This window comes from Pleurodeles waltl, chromosome 10, assembly GCF_031143425.1.
Source record: "Pleurodeles waltl isolate 20211129_DDA chromosome 10, aPleWal1.hap1.20221129, whole genome shotgun sequence".
Classification (NCBI taxonomy): domain Eukaryota; kingdom Metazoa; phylum Chordata; class Amphibia; order Caudata; family Salamandridae; genus Pleurodeles; species Pleurodeles waltl.
The window spans coordinates 232,438,225-232,452,036 of record NC_090449.1 but is presented as its reverse complement, the minus strand read 5'-3'; the positions used below and the strand labels follow the sequence as shown (position 1 = coordinate 232,452,036).

The 13,812-nt window shown below is 42.4% G+C and overlaps 1 protein-coding gene across 6 annotated transcripts in view; it reads right to left on the bottom strand.

Moving 5' to 3' along the window:
• CCP110 (centriolar coiled-coil protein 110) overlaps nucleotides 1-13,812 on the bottom strand; it is a 425,941-nt gene that overhangs the window by 125,580 nt on the left and 286,549 nt on the right. For all 6 annotated transcript variants that reach the window (XM_069210241.1, XM_069210243.1, XM_069210242.1 and 3 more), the window contains 2 exons: nucleotides 1,927-2,028; nucleotides 306-422 (listed from right to left, as the gene is read on the bottom strand). In XM_069210241.1, the coding sequence (XP_069066342.1) occupies nucleotides 306-422; nucleotides 1,927-2,028 (219 nt within the window). The remainder of the gene's footprint in view (nucleotides 1-305; nucleotides 423-1,926; nucleotides 2,029-13,812) is intronic.

Genomic DNA, 13,812 nt, shown 5'->3' with positions numbered 1-13,812 from the left:
GAAACTATTTCACAAATCCTGACTAACCCTGAAGCCTCTTTTAGAGATTTTATACTGAACAATTACTTTACTTCTATGTGAGTATGTCACAAATATGATCCACAACTGCACACTGAGTGTGCAAGGATGACAAAGGGCTACAAAAGTGAAACACAAACATAGTATGTGTGCTATAATTTACTAGCAGGGTTCTAACTTAAGTTTGAAATCCATACTTTTTGTTATATAAATAACACAAGTATAAATCAGATTGAATGACTAAGTTATGTACTTTAACTTTAACTTAAAACAAAGCAAAAACGCACCATTTGCCTGATCATCTTTTCTCTGAGGACTTCACGATCATGTTCAAGAATGCTCATTCTTTCTGAAGCATCCATAACAAAGAAGATGTCATGGATTTCATACAAAGCAGCTCGCAGCTGAAAAAAAGCAAAATGTACATTACATTTGGATTCCTTATACATAGTTTGAGCTCAATTGTTATATAGCTTAAAGTCAAGGCCACTGGAATTATGAGGTAGTGGAGCACCAAATTATGAGACAGGATTGACTAAATTAAGTAAAAAAAAGTAAGTCGCATAATGCAGCACAATTCTGGTAGCATTAGTTCATTACTTTGAATTTTTTACATATGGTAATATTGTCTGGGCAACGTTCACCTCATTTGTACGAGGTTAACAACTGAATAAAGAACTAAGCAACTGAAAGATGAGTAGTGAACCATGGCGAAGGGCCCTCCTCTACATGTGAACATGTCACCCCATTTTTAGTAAGCTTTAATCCGTTTGAGGGAGGAACACATTTTTTTGGTTAAAACCTGCAGATTATGCATCAGATGGTGGATCATGTGGCAAGTGCGACAAATCTATAATTATGTGGGGTAAAAAAGTTGTTGTTGCAGAATCACATACTTCCAATGGCCCTAGTGAAAATCTGGCAATTGACTATAGATTAGACTTACCCTGATTTACAGAAATAACCATACTGAGAACTTTGATACAATGGCAGTGCATCTTTAGCGTGGATATTCCAACTACATTCAGATGCTTCAGAACTATCCCTAGCAAACACGGAAGATGTCAGAATATTTCTTTCCACGTTTTAATTCTTTTAATATTAACTTTTCCACTAATCAAGGCAGGTAGATTCAGTCCATCTCACACTATCTCAACCAGCCACAGAGTATGGGGTGAGTAGGGAAGAGACATATGGTCTCCCACACAAATTAAAAAAAAATATTTCAGTATGGGATCTAGGAAGAACTTCCACGCTACACAGCAATTTTTCAATATCTTATCAAGAAAACTATATGTAATTTAAATTTCCAAATTCTTATAAAGCCCATCCTTGTAAACAGGCCAATAATTTCCTCAACACTTAATCTGAAGGGAACAAAGTACTGAGATTTTACTGTAATCACATGTATCAAAAAATAGAAATGGGATGAAGTCCAATACATTCAATTCATTAACCTATCATTGGTGTGTCTAACTAAAACCAGGATCCACCGCAATAGACTAATGACCACCTTAATTTTCCGGACTTAGACGCACTGAATGTAGACCAGCCTCCTCTGGATATCCTAAAAATAAGCTGTAGCTATCACCATCAGAGAACAGAAATTACCATAGCCTTTGGCAAAAGCAGTTTCTCTTGAATACTGACTTTTGTTTTTGAGAGAGATGAACACGGTACACAGCCACTTTACCATAGCAATAGCAAAAAAAAAAAAAAAAAAAGGTTTTGCTGGGCTGCTATAAGTTCATATGCCACGTCTTAGCATCCATTATGTTTTGAGACAGAATGTAGTTGTTTCCAAATAAGCAATGAAAATGACAACCTTTAAAAATAACAGTTTAGTCTGAAATGTGCCTGCCATGCTCGCAGATCATTGGGGGTAAAAAACGACACCAGAATCAATACCTGAGCAAGAACTCTTTCTTGTAAAGAAGCATCTTGAGCAGACACAGCTCCTCTCTTCATAGGAACTTCAGACTGAAACATTTTCAAAAATTCTGCTGTGTCCTAATCAATCAGAAAACAAACAAGTGTACTTGATCAGCACTAGTATCCAAATGTTAATCATCTAGAAAGCAATTACATCTGCTTAGCTCTGCAAGCTTGAATGACAAACTCAGTATGAACTATTTACAGTGATTAACTTAATAGACTATAACCAGGAAAGTTGTCAAAATGAGGTGTGACTGGGGGGCAAAAGTGCAGAGTGGGAAATGATAGGAGATAAGAGGTTGAGTTGTGTTCAAGATGGATTACTTGCATTACGTGCAAGTATAGAGACTGAACTCAAAATGGAAAAGCATATGAAAGAAAAAAATAGTTACTTACCTGTAAAGGGTAGTTTTCCAGTATTGTTTTTTTCTTAGATTCACAAGCTTGAACCATCTCCGTCATCGAGCTGGGAGTCCCATAGTAACATCACAATAGGAATACTATGTTAAACAAAGCCTAGAGCTTGTAAGCATGGCCTCATCATTTGAAAAGATCTAAACTTCAATCAGAGAAAATCAAACTGAAGACCACACCTTGGGAGGCGAAGATACTTCAGATTTCATTGCATTGTTGTAAAGGAGTAATAGTTTAAGTGATCCTACTGCAGGGAAGAAGGCAGGTCGAATGTTAATCTATGAAAGATACCAATAACTGAGAACTACCATTACAGTTAAGCAACCTTTTTCTTCTCTAGTATTGGATCTTTCATTGTTTCGCATGCTTGAATCAGTGTAGTAGGCATTACTCCACAGATAAAGTAATCAAAAAGATAGCCCACTGCTGGATTTCTCAGCTCTGTCTCTATCGGACAGTAATGCCATGGATGTAGCAACACTACTGGTAAAATAAACAGGCTGGCTGCTGTGCTCTGCCTGTTTTCTCATGGCTAAATGAAATAGCACCGGCAATCCATCATACTACACTTTATTTAGAAACAGCTTCTCTTTCATATGGATTGCTGAGGACGATTAAAGGCTTATCTGACTTTCTAAGCTCTTAATTCTGTCGAAGAAGAATTTCAGAAATCATTTTATATCTACAGAATGTAACGCTCTTTCCACAATAGTGCATGGATGTAGAACAAATACCTTTACTACAATTGGTTATAGTAAGTGGAAGTCTGACAGCACCTTTAGGTAATTGATGGATTAAAACTCAATGTTGCACTCTCACTGAGAAACCGGAAAAAAGGCTCTAATTCTGAAGGCCTGTATTTCATTGACCCTCACCGCTGATGTTAACGTAAGAAGTAAGCTACCATCCATAAGAGTATCTTCATTCCTCCGTTAAAATCAGTTCAAAGGTTGCACACGTAATCTGCAACAGTACTGTATTGAGTTGCCAAACCACTGGAGGCTTTCTTATCAGAGGGAAAGATCTGAAGATCCCTTTCATGAATTCCTTAATCAGTCTGTTAGTACACAGATTTCTTTAGTTCCCTTCTGAAACAGCCACTCGATGAACTTCAATCAATTAATCACAGGATTTATATAGCACACAGCTCATTAATGAGTGCACTGGAGCAGACAGATTTATTTACCATTAAGCTGAACAAGTTATCGATATACCAATTTACAAAGTCATGTTTTAAGATTCCATGTGAATGCGAGTACAATCTTCATAACCCGAAGATAAGGAAAAGCATTCCAGTTCCAAACAGCAAGAAAGGAGGAGGTGCCACCTCACTTCTTCCTCTTTACTCACAGGACCACTGCTATCATAGCGTCTGAAAAATGAAGGATTCTTACTGGCTGATAAGGAATAATCCAGTCGGCAGGGTATTGAAGACCCATTAAAAATAGGCCCTGTGTGCTACTACGAGTCCCTTGAACAGCACTTGTACTTTGATAGGTAGCCAGTGCAGCACCTTCAAATGAGGATGAATGTGGTCACCTCTCTGGAGTCTCAACGGAAGCTAAGCAGCGGCACTGTGTACCAGCTGGAGTTGCCTGTGTTGGTAAGATGGTAAACCGGCACAGTCAAGCTGAAAGGTGATAAGGGCATGTATTACAATTTTCTGATGTTGCAGCAGGAGGAGATTGAGAAATTTCTTTAGAGATTTCAGGAGCCCCAAACATGACCCCACAACTTCAGCAACCGGAGGACCAAAAAAGGCTAGATTGTCAAACTTCACCACAAAATTACGTGAGATGGTGGCTGGAGAAGGCGGGGAGAAACCAAGCTAAGCCACAATTCACCATCCCAGATGGGTGGGGCTAGGTGAAAGAACAACATTTCCATTTTGCTCGCACTGAATTGTAGGCAAGCCTTGAATCTGTTAAAATCATTTGGCACATTTCTGTCTAAAGTGAGGAGAAACTGAGTGTCATCGGCGATGGACACAATTTGCACGCCCAAAGGATTCTACTAGTACAGCCAATGGTGATATATATATATATATATATATAACCTAGTGTCTGTCGCCACTAGGTAGTTATGGTTAGGATCATGTGTCCATAGCAAATGTGTTTTTTGACTTGCGTATATATCTTTGCCGCCGTTTGAAGAATCCTCAAGAACTTTTTCCAAAAAAGTGCCCTGTGATTCTTGTAGCGCACGGAAAATTTCAGGGTGATCCATCCATCGTGGACCGCGAAAAAGTAGCAGGTTTGGGGGGGGGGGGGGGGGGGTAAAAAAAAGTTGTGTTTCCCATGTTATTTCCCATAGGATTTTTTGACACAACTACAGAACTACACCAAATTCTGCAGAAAGCTAGGTTTTGGTACACAGATAACGCTTTCACTTATTTGGTGTAAATCCGTTCTGTAGTTTAGGAGATATAAAGGGGAAAACACATTTGTATATCTGAGCTTGAGATTAAAAGCTGAAAACAGGAAGTGTTGGCGGCCATCTTGGGACTGCTTCCGCCGAGTCCCACAGAAAATTAAAAAGACAAGGGGCCAGAGGAGAGACACCCTGACCCGTTAGCTCTGGTCCAAAGGGAGCCCCCAAGGGCTACAAAGCATTGAAAAAAATAAAAAAATGTCACCATGATTTGCAGCGGATCTGCTGATTAAGTGAAATTAAAAAACAAATATTTAAGCCCCCAGGCGGGCCAAGCCCCGGGTGCATTTTTCATTGTTATGAGGACCTGGGGAGGGGAGGGGGGGGGAGGGGTGGGTTATGGGAGTGGGGGTTACGGCACCGGGCTTCCCCCCAATTACCCCTAGCAGCCTGGGTACTGCCACCTCCCCAGTGCTTTCATTATATGTAACTTTGGGGGACCAGGCCCGGAGGCCAACTGCCACCCCGTGCGGTGGTGGTGGCTGGATTAACATATAGTAATGAAAATCACCATACATTATTTAAAAAAAAAAAAAAAAAAAAAAGTAGAAATTCACTGAAAAAAAAACAAAGGTTACAGGGACATTGTAGTTAGTTTCACATTTTAAACGTACAAAACCAGAGAAATTCACCTGTTAAAGTTATCTCAAGTAACTATAACTAGTATCCTAAGGTAACTATAACTTGCGCCCTTGCCATGCACTGCTCATTACCCCAAAAATTACAGCACTCATAACATTGTTAATATCAATGTAATATTTGTAGAAAAAAAAAAAAAACAACACAAAACTGTGCATGGCAGGGCAGTGTGTTATAGTTACCTTAAACAATGTTGGACTCAGGGCAGAGCCCTGAGGGAACCAAATCCTAGGGATTTAGGATCCAAGGCGCAAAGGGGCATCTACACCGATTGGCTTCTACCAGATAGGAACTAATGAAACCAAGCAAATGTGGCTTCTCTAACGCCATTGTTTCCTAATCACTGCAAGAGAATGGGGTGAGATGCTATGTCAAAAGCCGCAAATAAATCTAAGAGTAGCAACACCACCTGTTTCCTCTCATCCACCGCCAGCTTAATGGTGTCCGTGACCTCCACCAAGATGGATTCTGTTCTAAAGCCGGGGCAGAAGCCTGATTGAGGACACCGCAACCGGAGTTGTTCTAAATAACCAGTTTGCGATTGATCAGCTTCTCCAGTATCTTAGTGAAAGCCAGGAGCAAGGAAATAGGTCTGAAGTTTGCCAAAATCGATTTGTCAGCAGATGGCATTTTCAATGAGGGAATCAGTTTGCCCTGTTTCAAGCAGCTAGCTACCACTAAAGATTGGATGGAGCCTATTCAGAAGAGAATTTAGGACCGGATTTATGGCTGTGCTGTCAGAGGCAATGATATGCGGCGGGCAGGGACCATCAGGTGAGTCCAACTTGCAAGCTTCTAAAACCTGTCCAGATTCTTCCAGTTAAATAGGAGCAAACTCCTGCAAAGAATAGGGCAAGGTCTGTTAAGGGGGCTCATTCAAGTCTGCTGACCCACTAGCATCAAGGGGCTCTGTGTTGCCTGAGTTATGTGTCCACAATGCCTTTAATTTTGTAGTCAAAAAAGTCTGATAGCTGTGAACACATCTTACGGGTTGCATCCAGCGGCTGTCACAGAGTACCAGAGTGGGTACATTTCTTGACAATCTTGAAGTTCTCTTCCAGGGGATCCTCATCAATAGTCATAAACACTGAATATTCCCACCCATGTGCGGGGACCACGGAGCACTTACAAGCACACATGTATGTGTATGAAATATCTACGAAAAATAACATTTTAGTAGAGAATTTCAATACAAATATAATAATATATACATGTGCAAACAGTCAATGCAGCCTATTTTGAGAAGCAGGCTTAAAAAAACCTTTATTTTTTTGAGGTTTTTCTTTCAAACATAAATTGACAACTTCAAATAAAGGTGAACACTTTCTGTAGTCAATGTAGAAGACAAAGAAAATGTAAGCACTCCACTTTAAAAGAGAAAAAAACTACATTGAAAATAAAGGAGCATTATTAGCCATTACGATGCATGCAGGTTAACACAGCAGAACCAAAAAATTGGCACTGTGCCTTTAAGACCCTGAGCACCTCCAGTATCCCACCATGCCTCAGGGGTGAGAGTGAGGTGACAACTGGTTCACAGTTAGGTCAGTTCTTTTTTCCAGCTTCTTCTGGGAGGATCCTGGAGCATTGAGCTCTCAATTTTCTGGTTATTTGGCCAGAAAAATTATCTAAACTATTTTTTCCTCTACTTTACTCAACGGTTCTTCATATTTCCTGAGTGGAAGGACAATTTTTTCTCACAAATATGTCTTCACTTTTTGTGAAATGTACTTCTTGTTGGAAAAAGAAGGCCCAGTCAGACCCACACTCTGTGAGCATAGTATGTTTGCCTCCGAGTCACTGGCCGGACACATGCAGACATTGCAAGAATCTGTCCAAAAGAACTCTCAAGGACAGAGAAAGGATTTGATTACATGGTCTGCATGAAAGGGAGAAGACTTCTAAAGACTGTGTTGAACATTGGCGAGCCAGATAGACATCGGCCGGTAGGAAAATTCCTGTCTTTTCACCGTTGACATCATCCCTTCCATCGTCGCATAACCGGGTGTCGAAGAGCACACCGCCGTCGACGCCGATGCAAGCGACATCGAAAGACAAGACGTCGAAGTCTCAACTACCTCATCAGGGTAGTTCTCAGTCAACGGTCGCACACTAATCGACATTGAGCAGGTACATCAGTGTTCACACGCCATCAAAGGCTAGTCGTCATCCTAAGATGTTGGGGCACCCATCGTCGAAGTCTGCCTCAAGAACTAGGTCGAGGTCCCCATATCGTGAGACGTCGAGGCACTAATCTCCGTCTGTCCATCCCTCGACATCAAAACATTCAACGTCGAGGCATATTTCTGCAACGGGCCACTGCTTGTCGTCGAGACCTGAGAAGACTGGGAAGTCTCGCTCGACGTTAGGAACTCATGGATCTTCATCGACAGCAGAACTCAGTCGATCGACGTCGAGGCAACGATCTCCTGTGACATCTGTCTCGCAAAGAGCTGCTCTACATACCAACCCCCATCAAAAGTCACCTACAGGTCTACAACAGACTCCTGAGACTGCTCTTCTTTACCAAGACCCAGTAGTCACTATTCAGAGTGTATCTTCAAGGGCATCAAGAGCATCATCGGTAGGGCACCTCTCACCTATAAACATGTCTCCGAGGAGGTTGGAAAGCCTTAATAAAACACCAGCTTCTCCAGACTCTCAATATTTGCGCCTTTATTCACCATTGGCTTCCTTACCTCGAACGCTCTCGCCAGCGACACCCGCTGAGCGTGCAAGGCCAACTTCTGACCAGCCCACTCCTAGACGACAGCGCAGCCAGTCAAGGTCACCCACAAGCAGTAGGTCATGATCCAAGAGGAGGTCTAGATCTAGAACCTCTAGATCACGGCAATGGCGGCAGAGATCTCCTTCGTGGTCTACGGCATCGGAGTCTTCCATCAAAGACTATTCGCCTACCTTGACTAACTCCCTTCCGGCAAGAGTATCGCCAGTTGATGATATTACAACCTTCAACGAGGTTTTGGTCAGAGGGGCCGAGAAACTTAATATAGATATTCCAGAGCCGACTACTTTATCGTCGGTAGTTTTTGAGACCCTACATCAGCGTGCCTCCTCAAGACAGTTATTGCCATTGGTTCCTGGTCTTTTACAATTGGCTACAGACACATTTCTGACCCCTGCTAGCCTACCCTCTGCTCCGGCTAGAATACTAAAAAAGTATGAAGCCCCAGACCAGGATCCCTTGTTCCTTAGGGTTGATCCACCTCCGTACTCTGATTTTAGCTGCTGCCCGTAAGACTCATTCAGTGGCATCATCATCAATGGTACCTCCAGATAAGGAAAGTAAATATTTGGATTCATTGGGCAGGAAAATGTGTGGGACTTCAGCAGCATACATGAAGATCTCCAGTGTCTCTGCGCTTTTGGGAAGATACGACCGTTCTTTGTGGGACTCTCTGAACAGGTTTGTAGATAAATACAAATGAATTATGCTCACGAGTGGCACGCCGTAACAAAAGACAAATGGGTGCTAAACATTGTAGAGAATGGATACGCCCTTCGGTTCAAATCTCTTCCACCTCCTCTGCCACGAACGAGGTCAACGCCTGCTCACCATTCATTACTACGAAAGGAATTTTGCATCCTGTTGCAAAAAAGAGCAATAGAAAAGGTTCCATCCGCTCAAAGAGGAAAAGAAGTGTACTCCCGATATTTCCTGGTGAAAAAGAAAGGCCAAGAAGGTGTTTTCAGACCCATTTTAGATCTGAGGCATCTGAACAAATACATCTGAATAGAAAAATTCAGAATGCTGGCCCTTCATCAGATTTTCCCTCAGCTACTTTGAGGAGACTGGATGCCCTCAATAGATCTACAGGATGCATACTTTCACAATCTGATCATAACAAAACATCGAAAATGTCCTCGCTTCGTAGTGGCATCACAACACTACCAGTTCAAGGTGCTGCTATTCGGACTAAAATCAGCCCCTCAGATATTCTCCACATGTGTAGCAACAATAGCGGCACACCTGAGAAAAATAAGTATCTTTATTTATCCATACCTAGACGACTGGCTGCTAAAGCCATCACAACAGAGCAGACTGTGAATCATCTCAACATAGTTCTGAACACTTTCAGCTCTCTGGGTCTGCAGGTCAATTTCCAGAAGCCCACTCTCATTCCAACTCAGACACTCCATTATCTGGGGGCAATACTAGACACAAAGCTAGAAAGAGTGTATCCTTCGGAGGAACGACTATCATCAATAGCGCAGAAGTGCCTCACACTTCCTCACACTCTGAGGCCTATTGTACTGCAAATAGCATCTCTGTTGGGCTCAAGGGCCTCCTGCATTTTCATTGTCCTGAACGCAAGATTGCACATGAGACCTCTTCAAGAAAATCTAGACAATCAGTGGAGTCAGCACACAGCCAAATGGGAAGACGGAATAACTCTTTCAATCTGGGCTCAAGCATCATTTCAGTGGTGGATACATAGACAACATCTGTTGGTGGGGGTTTCTTTTCACCAGACCACTCCTTCTGAGACCCTGGTAATGGATGCATCACTACAGGGCTGGGGAGCTCACCTGGAGCCCCTCCAAGCTCAGGGCCTATGGTCCAGCAAGGAACAGAGTTACCACATCAATCTGCTGGAACTGAGAGCGGTACATCTTGTTCTCAAGTCGTTTATTTAATCTCTCAAGGGAAAGTCCATCTGAACAGACAGGGGGGCACGACATCTCGTTCTGTTTCGAGAGTCTCAGACCATCTGGCACTGGCTAATAGCGAAACACAGCGGTCCACCTTCCAGGACAACAAAACTCAGAAGCAGATTTCCTAAGTCGAAGTCTAATAGACTCCCACTACTGGGTTCTCCACGACAGTGTCGTAGCAGACATCTTCCAACAGTGGAGTCAACCTCAAATATATCTGTTTGCAGACGATGTCAACAAAAAATGCCCAGACTTCGCATCCAGGTTCTAGCGTCTGGGGACGCAAGTGAATGCTCTGTTGATAGACTGGTCAGGGACATTTCTCTACGCCTTTCCACTGATTCCCCTGATACGTGCGGTAATCAACAAGTTCTACAGGTCCAAAATGAGGATGATACTCATAGCCCCACAATGGCCTCTGCAATACTGGTACACAGACCTCCTCCAGTTGTCAGAACAACCTCACAAGAGGCTGCCGTGCAGACTGGATCTGCTCCACAGATTAAGGGGGTAAATTCTGCATCCCAACCTTCCCTCTCTGAGCTTGACAGCATGGCTCCTGAATTCCTGCAATATGGACATCTAGGGCTCTTGCAGGAATGCATGGATATTTTAAAGGAGTCTAAAAGACCATCTACATGGTGCTCCTATGCGTTCAAATGGAAAAGGTTTTACATGTGGTGCCGGTAGCATGATACCAATCCTATTTTGGGCCAGCAGGAAGTTATCTTACCTTACCTGTTACATCTTGCGAAGTCAGGACTGCAGTTTTCTTCCATTTAGGTACATTTATCTGCCACTACAGCTTATCGTAAGTCAACGTCTCAAAAGTCTTTCTTTACTATGCCAGGGGTTAAGGATTTCTCAGAGGGCTTGAAAAAAGTCTTTCCACCTATTTGGAAACTCTCTCCTCCATGGGAATTGAATGTGGTCTGGTCTATACTTATGGCCACTCCTTTTGAGCCCATCCACAAAGCTTCTTTACAACACCTTACGTGGAAGGCAGCTTTTCTAGTAGCCATTACCTCGGCTAGAAGGGTCAGTGAGATTCAGGCTCTATGTTTGAGGGAACCCTTCACGTTTTTTCACGATAACAGTGTGATTCTGAGAAGCTACTCATTGTTTTTGCTTAAGGTGGTGTCGGACTTCCACATTAACCTAACTATATCACTTCCAAAGTTCTTCCCTAAACCTGTTACTCCGGTGGAGAAAGCCTTGCACTCCCTGGACCTTAAGAGGGTGCTCAAATTTTACCTTGATAAGACTAAGTCAATCAGAATCTGATTGCCTGTTTGTGAATTATGGACATATGAGGACAGGGGAAGTTGCTTCACAACAAACTATTTCTAGATGGATAGTTTTGTATATTCTGCCTGCTTACCAATTGGCGAACGAACAATTATCAGCTGAACCTAAGGCTCACTCCATGAGAGGGAAAGCTGCGACTGCAGCCCTTCTTAAGCATGTACCCATCTCTGAGATTTGCAAAGCTGCCACAAGGAGATCCGTACATACTTTTACCAGGCAGTACTGTATAGATTCAGATGCCAAAAAAGACACTCAAGTGGGTCAGGCTTCTCTAAGAAATTTATTTACATAGCATGTGTATTTTTCCTGCACTTCTATCATTCCGTCCGCGGGGGTTTGGGATGGGCTTCCTAATCTATTCAGTGTTTATGACTATTGATGAGGATCCCCTGGAAGAGAAGGATAAGTTACTTACTTGTAAATCCTAGTTCTCTTCCAGGGGTATCCTCATCAAAGTCATAAACAACCCACCCTCCTCCCCGGACGTGATTTTTAAAAGTGCAGCGCTACTCATTTGTCTATTCTATTTCTCCTTTCCACCGAAAAAAAGTACTGACCTAACTGTGAACCAACGGTCACCTCACTCTCACCCCTGAGGCATGGTGGGATACTGGAGGTGCTCGGTGGTCTTAAAGGCCCGGTGCCAATTGTTTGGTTCTGCTGTGTTAATCTCCTTGCATCCTATTGGCTAATAATGCTCCTTTATTTTCAATGTAGTTTTTCCCTTTTAAAATGAAGTGCTTACATTTTCTAGGTCTTCTACTTTGACTACAGAAAGTGTTCACCTTTAATTGAAGTTTTCAATTTATGTTTGGAAAACAAAAAATAAGAAGAAATAAATTAAGCTTTTTTAGCCTGCTTCTCAAAATAGGCTGCATTGACTGTTTGCACATGTATATATTATATTTGTATTGAAATTCTCTACTAAAATGTTATTTTTCATAGATATTTCATACATATACATGTGTCTTTGTATGTGCTCCGGTGTCCCCGCACGTGGGCGGGAATATTCTGTGTTTATGACTTTGATGAGGATACCACTGAAAGAGAACTAGGATTTACAGGTAAGTAACTTATCCAGGTCACTAGAGTCATTGCCAGGTTCAACAGTTTGGATGGCAAGAAAATCTGCTTGTGCCCTTTTGATTGATGATAATTATTTAGAGCTTTTTTGTATAGTTCCTTTTCTTGAGGCAGGTAATTCTTTCTCTAACCTCTTTCCAATTTGTTTTTCACTGCTTACAGAGCTCCTTAAGATCATTGTTAAACCAAGGAGCAGAATACAGCCTGCTCCTAGAAACAACAGATATCTCCTTGATAGGTGCTACAGTACTAACCATCTGTAACAGCCAAGCATTATCCACCAGATAATCAGACTCTATATCAGCAATCATGGGCGGAACACACTCCCTAAGGGTGGAATTAAACTCTGAGCTAGAGACTTTTGCCCCATTTCTATGGGGTGGGCAGTGTTCAACCCGCCATTCAAAATGAATAAAAGCATGATCCATCCATTCACTCTTCAATGTCTGATACAAGATGCGGCAATTTGAGAAAATAGGATCACGGATATGGCCCACCACATGGATAGGTTGGTTGACGAATTGTCTCATTCTCCAAGATATCATATTTTCAAGTAACAGTCACCATGTTAGTATGAGGCCTGATCCAGAGACAGGTTCAAATCCCCTAGGACTGTGAAATGTGGATATTTTTCTACGGGTATTTGGATAGACACTCATCCAGAGAAGATATCATCTCTCCTACGTAGTCAGGGGGTCGATATAGTAATACACCAGCCAAGGACTTACTCCGTTAGATCAAATGAGACACAGTTGAAAGATTGTTTATAAACAAGTGCCTCCCTGCGACCTCTTTTTCCTATTCTATCACAGTGCATAAGAGAGTATCCCTCTGCAATAGCTAATACTACGTCAGGGGCAAAACTGCCAGACATCCATGTTTCAGTAAATCATAGATGTGCAAGCCGTTTTAATGAAGGAAGCACACATTACAAAGCACTGCCCGAATCCCTAAAGTATTCCCAGGTTTCCTAGTTTGTCGAGAAAGTATGGGAGTACAAGCATGCAGTCTATCAGGCCCTGTGAGGGAGCAAGAAAGGAATCTGCAAACAGGGGGTAAATTAATAGCAGGGGTAGAACACATCTTTAGATAAAATCCCAGACCTTAAGAAATGGTGTTCCGAAGAAGAGTTGACTATACACTTGCCCAATGCTGTGTGAAACCTGGCAGCATGGCTGGTGCTGAGCGCGAGCAGCGTATGGACAGGCGCAGACTGACTTGCATTAGGTGTGCCAGCAGCTTGTCCACGCACTGGTTCAATGTAAATAATGTGTTGACATCCCCTGGCCCCAAATAACTTGATCGCTG